At 35.2% G+C, this 13,450-nt stretch overlaps 1 protein-coding gene across 2 annotated transcripts in view; it reads right to left on the bottom strand.

The window, feature by feature from the left end:
- The window catches only part of CERT1 (ceramide transporter 1), a 108,503-nt gene that overhangs the window by 91,862 nt on the left and 3,191 nt on the right, over positions 1–13,450 (bottom strand). For both annotated transcript variants that reach the window (XM_045999339.1, XM_045999338.1), the window contains exon 2: positions 10,542–10,676. In XM_045999339.1, coding sequence (XP_045855295.1) covers positions 10,542–10,676 — 135 coding nt within the window. The remainder of the gene's footprint in view (positions 1–10,541; positions 10,677–13,450) is intronic.

Here is a 13,450-nt window from a genome sequence, read left to right as displayed (position 1 = left end):
TTCTAAGAGCTGGGGATCCACAACGCTGACTGGAACCTGAAAAGTTATGTATGGGCAGTTTTATCAAAGACAAGCATCACTGCTGGCTAATCCAGTTGGGCTACTGTGTTGAAGAAGCTCTGATGTTATCTTTAGGTCTTTCCTCTTGGGCTGGCCAGATTCTCTAGACAAACCTAGAGCAATCCCCTGCCCTCAGTATGGAAATTTGTCACCTAAAGGTTGCTGAACCAGGTACGGGAAAAGGGTGAAGTTAATGTCTCAGTATTCACTTTGCACACTTCCCCTAACCGTCTCTATTTTAGTATCATTCATTGTTTTCAATTGTTTCTAATGCGCATTTCCATATTCTCCTGCCTAGAGACTATTTTATTCTCCCTGTAGAATAAATCTATCTTTGTCACGTTAGTGCAGGGACCCAACTGGACAGAGTTAGAGAAGAAAAATCTGGGGATCTGACTGCTTCTTAAACTCTGTGTCCTCCCTAGCTTTTACAATTTTCACATCCAAATTCTTATTAAAGCATTATATTATTGCAATGTAAATCTAGTTCTCAGGTTTCCCAACTGATAATTTACGATCTGGGTTTTCAGGATCTATTAACTCACTCTGCATTTGTCCATCTGTTTTCCAGCTTCTAAAATGCTCTCTTCTATTGTCTCCTCTCTGGTTCTCCCTTTTTAGTTTACCCCACTGACTTTGGGAAAGGAGATTAGATATATGCATCTTTATGGAGATGAATTTCCTAGTTTTTTAAAAGTCAATGAAACCATTTGACAACTTTAACAACAGGAGAAAACTTCATTGCATGAAACTGGGTTTATATGTAAGTTTCAAGAATCATTACCCAACCCTGTGTCCTGCCCTCAATACATTATTATTTTGGAGACCACCTTAATTTCTAGATGAGCCTCAACTAATCACAGCTTCTTGGTCTCTTGGCTCCTTACAATCAACTTATAAGATCTTTTCCTTTTTTAAGTGATAAATCCTCATTAATGGGTACATATACTTTTAAAAGAAATAACTGTTGGATGATATATATATTCTCTAACTTGAGGACCAAAAAAATATATCGTTCTTTATCAGCCATGGTTTTCTTGTGTCACTGAAGAAACAACAAAAGTCAAGCATACGGTAGCACTTACTCCAAAGCAGCAGCTCAACAGCAATACCAGCGAATTGACTACAAGATGAGTTGTAAGCAGGAAATTTTAAATCTAAAGCGTTGTCACTTTAATCAAGTGACACTGTGCCACTGTATGCCCAAATTAAAAAATAAAAATGTAAAGAATGTCAGAAATGTTACTTCTCTACAAATAACCTATTTTAAAAATCTAATAATAGTGCTACACTAGGAAATAAATAACCTTCAAGGGCTCCTAAGAACTCAGAGCACTAAGTCCACAAAGTATACATTTAAATATGTGTTAAATGTAATTGATTTTTTGATGATAGTGACAAAAATCAGCCTTTAAGGTTAGGAGAAAATATTTGCCAAATATGTGTCTGATTAAAAAAAAACAACAAAATCATTGGGGCACCTGGGTGGCTTAGTCTTTAAGCATCTGCCTTTGGCTCAGGTCATGATCTCAGGGTCCTGGGATTGAGCCCTGTATCAGGCTCTCTGCTCGTTGGGTAACCTGCTTCTCCCTCTTCTCCCTCTCTCTCTCTGCCTGTTTTCCTTCTTTCGCTGTGTCTGTCAAATAAATAAATAAAATCTTGAAAAAAACAAACAAACCCATGTCTGATAAAAGTTACAGTATCAGAATATAGAAAGAACTTTCATACAAAGACAAACACAGAAAAAAAAGATTTGAACTGAGGTATCATGGAAAGGTATAAACCATGAGCAGACGAAAAGATATAAAACATTATTAGTCATTATGAAAATGCGAGTTGAAACAATGAGATATCACTATACAGCTACTAGAATGGTTAAAATAAAAGCAACAACAACAAAAAAAAACCAGCAATGACAAAAACGTTGAGCAACTGGAAGTCTCATACATTGTTGGTAGGAAAATAAAGTGGTATTGCCACTTTGGAAAACAGTTTGGGAGTTTCTAATACTGTTAAACATATACTTACTGTATGATCCAGCAATAACATTCCTAGTCATCTACCCAAGAAAAATAAAAGCAAAAGTTTACACAAACAGCTGCACGTGAATATTTACCGCAGCCTTACTTACAGTAGCCTAAATCCAGGTGCAAACACGTACCCTCAACAGTGAAGGACAAACAACTGTGTACATCTATACAGCGGAAGGTACTCAGTAACAAAAGGAACAAGTTAGGAATAAATGCAACAACATGGATGACTCTCAATAGCATTAAGGTAAATGAAAAGCAAAACACAAAAAGCTTCATTGCTGTAGGATTCAATTTATATAACATTTTGGGAATGGCAAAACTACAAGAACAGTGGTTTTCAGAAGTTTGGGATAGGCAGGTAATTGACTAAAAAGAGTCAGGAGAGAACCTTTTGGGGTGATGGAAATTGTGGCAGTGACTATTTGTATACATTTATGAAAGCTGTAACTGTACACTTAGAAGGGGTGAATTTTACTGGATGTAAATTATACCTCAATAAATGCCTTTTAAGAAGGCATTACATGACTTAAAAAAACAAATGGTAGAACAAGGAAAAAAGTTTGTCAGAAACATGCAGAAAGCATATAAAAACTTACTATATACATATATGTATATACATACACAATTAAATACAAATATAAAGGGATAGATAGATAAATAAATAGATATATACAGAATGAGAGAAAAGGAACCACTTGGTGCAAGAAAAGTGGGTTGAAGGGGCATTTGGGTGGCTCAGTGGGTTAAAGTGGGTTAAAGCCTCTGCCTTCAGCTCAGGTCATGGTCTCAGGGTTCTGAGATCGAGTTCCGCATCTGGCTTTCTGCTCAGCAGGGAGCCTGCTTCCCCCCTCTCTCTGCCTTCCTCTCTGCCTACTTGTGATCTGTGTGTGTGTCAAATAAATAAAATCTTAAAAAAAAAGTGGTTGAAGAAATGAATGAGAACCTATTCAAACAGGAAATGGAACATATGCTGGCTCTAATAAGTTATCTGCAGCTTTGTCATCCTTTAATAAAAGGCTTTCCCACCTTCCCCTTTTCTTTATTTTTAAACTTCAGACTTTATTTGCAATACAACATTAAACAAAATAAACCTAAAGAAATCTGAGTGCTTATTATATACCAAGAACTGTACAAGTGCTTCTATGTTATTCTAATACACATAAGCATCCCATACTTAGATCTTATATCCTTCCCCACTTTAATCAGTTAAGGAAGGCGAAACTCAGAGAAATTCAGTAATCTACCCAAAGGTACCTGTGGCCATAAGAAGAGATAAGATAGATGTAAACCCATGTCTGACTTCAGAGCCCATGAATGAAATATTAAGTACTATGGAAATTAAGATATAATGCTAAATAAAAATCCTAAAGAAAAACTGGTATATGGGGGCGCATGGGTGGCTCAGTGGGTTAAAGCCTCTGCCTTTGGCTCGAGTCATGGTCCCGGGGTCCTGGGATCAAGCCCCATGTGGGGCTCTCTGCTCACCGGAGAGCCTGCTTCCTCCTCTCTCTCTGCCTGCCTCTCTGCCTACTTGTGATCTCGGCCTGCCAAATAAATAAATAAAATCTTTAAAAGAATTTTTTAAAAAAATTCAAAACTTGTATATGTGAAGCTTAAAAGACCTTCAGGAAAACTAAGAAAATAACCTCTTTTTAACTATTTTTAGCAGGCAAATCTAGAAAATTATGTATATTCCTTGCTTTATGGAAACTTCAATGCTAAAATGCAGACTATATTTATTATAGAGATTTAACAGACGGCATTAATTTTAAGTCACAAATTTTAAAGAGCTGCTTTATAAATATTTAACAGGAATGTTCCTGCAAGTCTTATGCCAAATAAATGCATCATATATATACATTTTTTTTTCCTATGCTCAGTGACATGTGATAACATAACACCAGATGGGAATCAGGAGACTTGGATTTAGTCTTAACTCAGATATTTAGTGTTATGGGTTGAATCCTGTGCTCAAAATGTATATGCTGAAGCCCTAACCCTTCATAACAAAGAGTGTGATTTTATTTGGAAACAGGGTAATAGAGATGTAATTAGTTAGCATAAGATTACACTGGAGTAGGCCCCTAATTCAATATGACTGGTGTCCTTACAAAAAGAGGAAATGTGGACATGAGTATGTTCACAGAGAGAACACTATGTGACTATGAACGTAAACATGGGAGTAATGCATCCATAAGCTCCAGAATGCCAGATGGCCAGGAAACCACCAAAAGCAACAAAGGAACCAAACCCGATTACACCTTGATCTGAATACCAATCTCCGTATCTGTGAGACATTAAATTTGCTGGTTAAGCCACCCAGTTTGTGTACTTTGTTAGGGCAAACCTAGCAAACTAATTACATTCTGTAATTAAATAATTTTGGGCAAATTATTTCAACATTCTGGGTCCTACATTTCAAGAAGTATACTTTTTTATATTTTTCCACTTATAAAACTTTTTACCAGGGGTGCCTGGTGGCTCAGTTAGTTAAGCTTTTTGCTTTCAGCTCAGGTCATGATTCCACGGTCTCTCGGTATCTCGGATCGAGCCCTGCTGGATCTGTTCAGTAGGGAGCCTGCTTCTCCCTCCTCCTCTGCCTGCTGCTCCCTCTGCCTGACTACTTGAGATCTCTCTCTACCAAATAAATAAATAGAATCTTAAAACAAACAAAACAAAACCTTTTACCAAGTATTTTAAATATTTCCTATTATATTTGAATTATTTCAGTTACATTATTCCAGTTACACTAAAGTTATCTAAACATAGAAGATATTTCCAAACGAACTGAACAGATATTACTGGTTTTTCAAGGCATAAGTTTTAGCAGTTTAAGATTCTAATTTCTTTAGAAATTCATAGGCAAATGCTCCTCAAATAAGAATTAAGAACTCGGGGCGCCTGGGTGGCTCAGTGGATTAAGCCGCTGCCTTCCGCTCAGGTCATGATCTCAGGGTCCTGGGATTGAGCCCCACTCGGGCTCTCTGCTCCGCAGGGAGCCTGCTTCCTCCTCTCTCTCTGCCTGCCTCTCTGCCTACTTGTGATCTCTCTCTCTGTCAAATAAATAAAATAAAATCTTAAAAAAAAAAAAAGAATTAACAACTAATACCTTATCTAGTACTTTTACTTGTTGTGTATACCTTCTTCTTTCTACCAGTTCAATATAGCAAAATTATGTACTTCATAAAAGGCCAACTTCTTAAATTTCTCAATAATCTAGAGTTCCTTGTATAACGATTATTTATGGCATACTACTCGTCTTTGGTGATATCCAATTTGCTGAACATTATTCCGTGTCATAATTTCTTTTTTTTTTTTTTTAAAAGATTTTATTTATTTATTTGACAGATAGAGATCACAAGTAGGGAGAGAGGCAGGCAGAGAGAGAGAGAGAGAGGGGAGGAAGCAGGCTCCCCGCCAAGCAGAGAGCCCGACGCGGGACTCGATCCCAGGACCCCGAGATCATGACCTGAGCTGAAGGCAGCAGCTTAAACCACTGAGCCACCCAGGCGCCCCTCCATGTCATAATTTCTTACTTTACAATTCCACCTTCAAATACTCTTTGGATCTGATTAGTCTTTATTTGGCACTTACAACTTTTTTGTTTAGTTTTATAGTTTTCTTCAATTTGAATACTTCCTTCCCTTGCTTTGACATCCCTATTAGCTTCTTTAATTTTGCCAGGATCTTTGGAGTTCTCCTTCAACCCCTACTTACCAAAGAGCTATTTGGTTTTAATTTTCTAAAATCTAACAATAAACATTTTCACTAACTTTCAGTTTTCCCTCTGAAAATATTAAACCATGAAATTGGTGGATATATTTCCCTATAGCCAACTTACATGAGTAATAGGAATTCCATTCATTTGGTAATTAAAGACGTTCTACAAAATTTGAGACATACAAAGTCAGATACCTAGGGTGAGATGGGACTACAGACCCTAGACAAACCAATTCTAAAGACATTATGATTTTCATTATACCAAATATCTCTACCTACCTAAATCCCAAAACATCTTATCTTAGTAAATGCAAAGAAACCACTTCATTTATCTTCATGAAAGGATCATGAAATGTTGGTTGATGAAATATTAGTAACATAATTTTAAACACGCTACAAAGGGAAGGAATATACAAACCAAGAGAAGAGAGGGCAGAAACAACCTCAAGTACACACACAGGAATGTAAGATATAATGAAAGTGATATTTCAAGCCAGTGGAGAGAAGCTGAATTATTTAACTAATGGCATTAGAATACACAGTCACTAGGAAAACAATAAAAAGCTAAATTCCCACATCATTCCTTAGACTAAAAGAACTCTCACAGGAATAAAATTCAAATGTAAATTTCAGATGAAAATATAGCTATGTATTATATTATAGTCTTTGAAGTGGTAAAGACTATCTAAACATAATTAAATGCAGAAGTCATAAAGGAAAAGGTCAATAAGAGTATGTAAAAAAGTTTAATTTCTGTAAGGCTATAAAAGACTATAAAACAACAAAAGAATATGCAAATGACCAACTGGGGAAAATATCTACAATAAATATGACAAATGGCCAGTTAGCATGTTATCAGGAGCTTCTATAAATCAGTAAGGAAAGAAAAGAAAAAACAAGAATAAATGACTGGAAGAGCAAAAAATATATAAATGGCCTATAAACACATTAAGTTAGTCTCTTAAATAGAAAATGCAATTTAAAATATTAAGGAACTATTTTTAATCTAGCAGTTTGACAAATATTTTAACATTCGCCAAAACCAAATTTCCTCAATACTTCAGGGTATGGGAAAAAAGACTCTCATACATTATTGGTAAGAGTGAAAAGTGATACTCTTTTGAATAAGTCATTTGCCAGTAACTATTAACAAATTTTAAAAATAAGTGTTCCCACAATGTTTGCAATAAAAAAAATTACATATGGGGACACATGAGTGACTCAGTTGCTTAAGCCACTGCCTTCAGATCAGGTCATGATCCCAGAGTCCTGGGATCGAGTCCCATATCGGGCTTTCTCTGCTTTGTGGGGAGCCTGCTTCCCCCTTTTCCTCTGCCTCTCCTCCTGCTTTTGCTCTCTCTCTCTCTGTCAAATAAATAAATAAAATCTTTTAAGAAATTAGATATGACCTAAATGTCCAAAAAGGGGGAGGGACAAATAAACATGATATGGTAAATCCATACAACTCAACAGAATACTGTTGTTAACACTCAAGTCATGCTAAAAGAAAACAAGGCAGAGAATAGTAGATTTAGCATGATGCTATTTGTGCAAATAAAAATGAAGGATATAAGCAAATAAATGCTTGTAAAGGCATACAAATTACTTGGAAGAAAACAACCAGAAATTTTACTTTGTCTCTTTCTTGAATGCAGGACTAAGAGCAAAGAGAAGCAAAGAAGATCCATGCCATGGATCACAATTTTTTTTTTACAATGAATATTTTAAAAACAGAATTTTAAAAATAAAGAACAGTTTAAATACTCCATAAACACTACTTTTGATTGAAGAAATACAACTAACATTAAACATCTACTGTATGGCAAGTTTTATAGCATGGACTAGGTCTTAAGCAAGTAACAAACTATAATAATTCAGAAATTCAACTTTCTTTCTACATTTATTCTATATACAGGTAACTTATTTTTCATAAAATGAAAAATGTTTTTATTTTTTTCTCACTCATTCACTTACAAGCCCTTCTCATTAAGAATTACTTCCAAATAACAAATTCTCCCAGGAAATACTTTATTCTTTGAAAGTATTTCACCCAATTTATCATTGCATAGCCAAAGAACATGATTAAAATAAATTAAGAATAACTTAATTGATAAAATAAGCGTGAATTTAACAATGAATTCGGTTCTATCAGAAAAGGTGGGCTCAGACACCAGGTTCACCAATAAGTAATATGTTAATGGTTACAATTCTTCAAGTCCAGATTTCTTCACATATGAATAGTCAATTTTATAAGGGTGCCATGTGAGCAAATTCAACATTGACATTTATTTTTTGTCTTCAGAGATGAAGTGATACATATAATAGCCCATACTTAAGAAAAGCGAAGGAGGGGCGCCTGGGTGGCTCAGTGGGTTAAGCCGCTGCCTTCGGCTCAGGTCATGATCCCAGGGTCCTGGGATCTAGCCCCACATCCGGCTCTCTGCTCAGCAGGGAGCCTGCCCCCCCCCTTTCTCTGCCTGCCTCTCTGCCTACTTGTGATCTCTCTCTCTCTCTGTGAATAAATAAATAAAATCTTAAAAAAAAAAAAAAGAAAAGCGAAGGATACCTATTTAACAGAGAAGATTAGTATTACATTTTTGTAATTTAACTCAAGTACATATTCTATTTATAAACTTCGTTTTGAGAAGTTCATTGAATTCAGTTATATTTTGTAATTTCCTTGATGTATGTAACAGTGAACCTTTGAACCTACAGAGCAACGAAGAGACTGAAAGCTGAAAGCATTCAGGAATACAAATGTTTGTCCTTCTCCCTACAACCTGTTTCATCCTATCTAGGGCTACCATTCAGAATCTGCTGCCCCTTTCATCTTTTTACCTTCTCTATCACTATTTAGCTTAGTGAATACCACTTGGTCCCTTCCTCATCTCCTTTTAAATTGTGTCACTCTCCCACCCATTTTTTTGACCATGTACCACAATGAAAGCTTTGCATGCAAATATAGGTATAACAACAACAACAAAAACCTACAAAGAAATAACAGGTTGGTTTTGTTTTGTTTTCTGAGCAGATGCAATGTAATTGTTATTAAAATTTTTTCTTTTCCTTAAATAGGTCATGCACTGTTATCAGAGTTTGTAACTCAAAACAGGATAACTATATTTAACTCTAGAAACTAACAGTACTCTAGGAATACCACTATTCAGTAAACAATAAGGATAAAATTTCATTCCTTCCACTTTCACATAAACCAACAATCTATTTTCAAAGAATAAAGCGTAGTAACTAATAAGCGTCTGACAATATGCAAAAGGAAAGAGGAAGAATCAAGGAAAGACACCTCAAGATCAAAAACATGTTTGAAGTCATTATTCTATCTTCTGGCATAATGGTCTATCTCAAGGGAAATAAACCCCAAAATACAAAACTATATACAACTTCAAAATACACCATATAATGTACAATAGATATGTCAAAATAAATACTGAGCTTTTATGTTCAAAGTTTCTTTAAAATTTCTTTAAATTTAAATTTCATTAAAATTGTTCTCAAGAATGGAGAGTAGTAGTTTCATTCTTAACACTTACAAACAATTCCTCTGTAAGTTTTTCCAACTCAATATTCAACTAAATTTGTTTTCAAACTCTGAATATACATGAGGGCCAGAATGTATGAAAAATAAGAGCAAAATACTGTAGGATTTTCCTCAGTGTAACATAAACATATATAAGTCAGATTTAGAAATCAACACAGATGCAATATAATTTCTATCACATGAATTCTCTTTGAATGTATCAGTAAAATCTATGATTAGGTTTTAATATACCCATTTCTAGATTGGCAGTACAACAGCACCCTTAACTGACCTCCATTCAACTGACCTGCTTTAACCAAAACCTTTTTTTTGCCCTTTTATTAAATATGTCATGGCACACTGACTACTCTCAACTTATATGCTGTTTTTAGCATATTTAACCACTTCTAATTCCACAGGTTCAGTTATGTTAACAAATCATTTGGTTGTTCCCAAACTTGTTTATGCCAGTTTACCTGTTGTGGTCCTTACATAATTAATATTACATAAGTCTGGAATACAAGTACAAAAAGAGGGTTGTTTCTATATGAACTAAGTTGTAAGCAAACTAAGTAGAATGACTCAATAAAAGTGGGTCATTCTTTAAAAAGGTACTGAATTAGACAAAGGTGAGACATCTGTAAAATACTAAGGAAATCATAAAGTGAGAAGAACCTATACTTTAGTTTTTCAAAACTATCTTTAAGTTTTTATTCCACTTTAGAGAAATCAAAACTGGAAATTGCAAACCATGCATTATGGATATAGTTTACAAGCACATCTTCTCTCAATTCCACATTCGAAGAGATGGTGTTAACATTACATCAAAAAGCTGGCAAATAAATATAGATTTAAGTATTTTAAGTTAAAATTTTTAAATGTTAAGATACATTTTTTTCTAGTTTTCTGCTTTAATTTCTTCAATAACCTGCCATGTAGCTGTCCTAATCTCATCAGATATGAAGTCTTCAAATACGTTTTTTTTCGGAATCTCTTAAGAGCTGCTCTAACAGCTAGAAAAATAGTATTTGTCTTTATAAAATAACTTCATGGAAAGAAGTATTAGGCTCTATACTCCACAAAGGCAAAGATCTTTCTCTTTTATTCACAGATAGATCCCAATCATCTACCACAGTTCCCAGAACACAGCTAATGCTCAATAAATACTTGTTGAATGAAGAAGAGGAACTTACTGTGATGACAGCCTTGCTAAGACAGATGGATCCTCTGCAGCCATACTCTGTCTCGTCTTCAGATTTGTAGTAACTCAGAGTATTATTTTTTAAAACTACCCAACGATCCTGCCACCCATGAATGTAGTTTGTCCACTGGAGGTAAAGGTGGGGGGGCGGGGAAGGAAAACAAAATATATAAGTCAGTATTTTAGAGATCCAAACTTCTGAAACAGCTATCAATCTAAATTTAAAATGTGAAAAGTTCTAGCCTAACGGTAAACAGTAAAAATTATAAAAAGTGAGTTGAGATTTTCTAGATTGTATGATTTTCAGTAATTTTTACAAAATTATAAATATTGTATTTTCTTCTTTAACATTTGAGGAATAAAACATGCAGATTTCAGTTAAAAATTCTGGGGTTTTTTTGTGTTTTCATCCTGCCCTCTTCACCAACTTCATGACACCTAAGATTGTTTTGGTCTCTACCATAATTAACAACAGAAATAATTAATTCAACAGAAAAGTTAAGTTTGGTTATATAGCCTCTCATTCTCCTATATTAAGTACTGCAGGAAGACTTCAAATCAACAGAAGTATGAAGCTAATCATGTCCAAATATTACTTTTATTTAAGTTGTTCCTATATGAACAGGTATGATATTTATAACTACATCCACACAAAAAATACTAGATCATTAATCTTCAAGTACATATCAATTTTATTTTTCGTTCACAGAACTCATTATACATATTTAAAATAATTAATTCATTTTCCAAGTTTCTCTGAAGATTTTTTAAGTCCAAGAGTAATAATACAACTATAAAAAAAAACCTGGTTTTCAAAAACATACTTGAATTACCAGTTTCTAGTGCCTATAAACGGTTTCCATGTTGCTAAAGTCTTGCTGCACACTGCAGATCACAATCACTAAACTTGCGAAGGCAGAAATGCAACCTCTATGGGAATTCTTGATTTTGCATACTTTTATGCTCTGGGGGTTTTATGTATGTAAAGACAATTCCAAAAACTATCTAATTCCAACACTATCTGCCAAAAACTAATTCAAAATGGATTGTCAAAAATATAGCACCTTGGCTCAGGCTCTATACCCATTGAGAAATCTTTACTTTTCTATTCCCCACTCAGCATGTTTGAGACAGTTCAGCTCTTAAATCTTCTAAGGCACATCATTACAACCCCTCCTTGAGAGCTAATCCATGCCAGCAATTTAACACATTCTTTCCTATGAGCTCCCCAATCACCATTTCCTTATTTCTAATTCCATGTGACTTACCACCACTCATACACTAACTTGAAACAATGATGGTTACATACAAAACTGAATTATCTCCTCCTGTAAGGTGCACTTTCCTCCCTATGTTTCTATTTCCTTTGCTATAGTGGTATTTCTGCAGTCGTTCGGATTCAAACCCGGCTCAGTGTGCCTGTATTGTATGGAGAGAGTAGTGCGTATAAAATCAGATAGACCCTACTGGTTATGTAACGAGTTTTGACAAGTTATTTAACTTCTCCGAGCTTTATATTTGCTTGTTATTTGAATGGCTGAGAAAATCATGAATACTCTTACCATATTCATAAGAGATACTGTTTTTGTCAATCTTTATAGCCTGCCATCAACTCCTAATCATCTTTATATTAAACCCTAAATTTGGCTTTTCTCTATTTTCAATTAGTCCAATCAAATTATCAGGTTGCCAGATCCTGAGGCTTAACAACCTTACCTCTAGTATCTTCTGCATTTTCTTTCAAAACTTACATAATTTTATTTAATTATTAAGCACACTGGCTTACTTATCTTACATATTAATTTCACTGAACCTCTAGATCCAAAACTTACATGGACAACTCCCATTGCCTGTAATACAAATTGTTTAGAGTGGCATACCTTAATCTTACCTCATTTCCAATTACTGCCCCTCAAAGGGCTGGTAACTATGTGACTGTGGTCAAGTTACTTATCCTCTGTTTCTTTGTCAAATTCTACCTCTTAAAGTTGTCAAGATAAAATAAGAATAGACTTACAACACTGCCAGGCACACAGTATTTTCTTGGTTGGAGCCAGAGTTATGCAGAACTAATGAAGCTTAACCTTCAGTGCAGTTCACTAGAACAGACCTCCTGCACAGTGACAGAATGGGTCCCAGCAATTGTGTCTCCATTTTTAAAGTGTTTTTCTTATAGAGGACCCAATAACTTACACAAGCTTCAAGACCCTTTACTTAGTAAATGTTAGCTTCTCCGAAAAAGCAGATTTTTGCTTCTCATAACATTCCCTCACTCTTCCCGATCTAACAGAGATAAGGCAACACGCTACACACAGAAGCAGAATCAAAGGTTTCTGTTCCCAATAATCCAGCATGCGAATTTCAAGAGGAAAACAATACATTTAGAATAAGAGTCAGAACAAGTTACAAATAAAATACTATGGGAACTCAAGGGAAGGAGATCTGAAATGGCTGGCAAAAGAAGAAAAGGCTTCATGGTAAGAATAGAGTTTGAGATAAACTCTAAGGATGGGGGCTCCTGGGTGCCGAAGTTAGTTAAGCAGCTGCCTATGACTCAGGTCACAATCCCAGGGTGCTGGGATATAGCCCTGACATGGCTCAGCAGGGGATCTGCTTCTCCTTCTCCCTCTGCCCCTCCCCCTGCTTGTGTTCAAGCGCTCTCTCTCAAACATAATCTTTTTTAAAAAACCCTCTAACGAGGGATAGAATTTCAAACAGTCAGGTATGTGGAGAAATAGAAGATAAGGTAAACCTTGAAGGATGGAGAGAATTCACAAGAAGCTTGACGGCATTTATTTTATCCAGGCTGTTTCTCTCAAGTCCCAGTAAGGAAGGCATGAATCTTTCCCCATCACTATCCATCCTGATATTTGTTATAACCACCTAGAATTACTAAAGTCT

The sequence above is a fragment of the Meles meles genome, chromosome 3 (genome assembly GCF_922984935.1).
Source record: "Meles meles chromosome 3, mMelMel3.1 paternal haplotype, whole genome shotgun sequence".
NCBI classification, from domain to species: Eukaryota; Metazoa; Chordata; class Mammalia; order Carnivora; family Mustelidae; genus Meles; species Meles meles.
The sequence above is the reverse complement of the archived record's forward strand: the minus strand, read 5'-3'. Positions and strand labels throughout refer to the sequence as shown.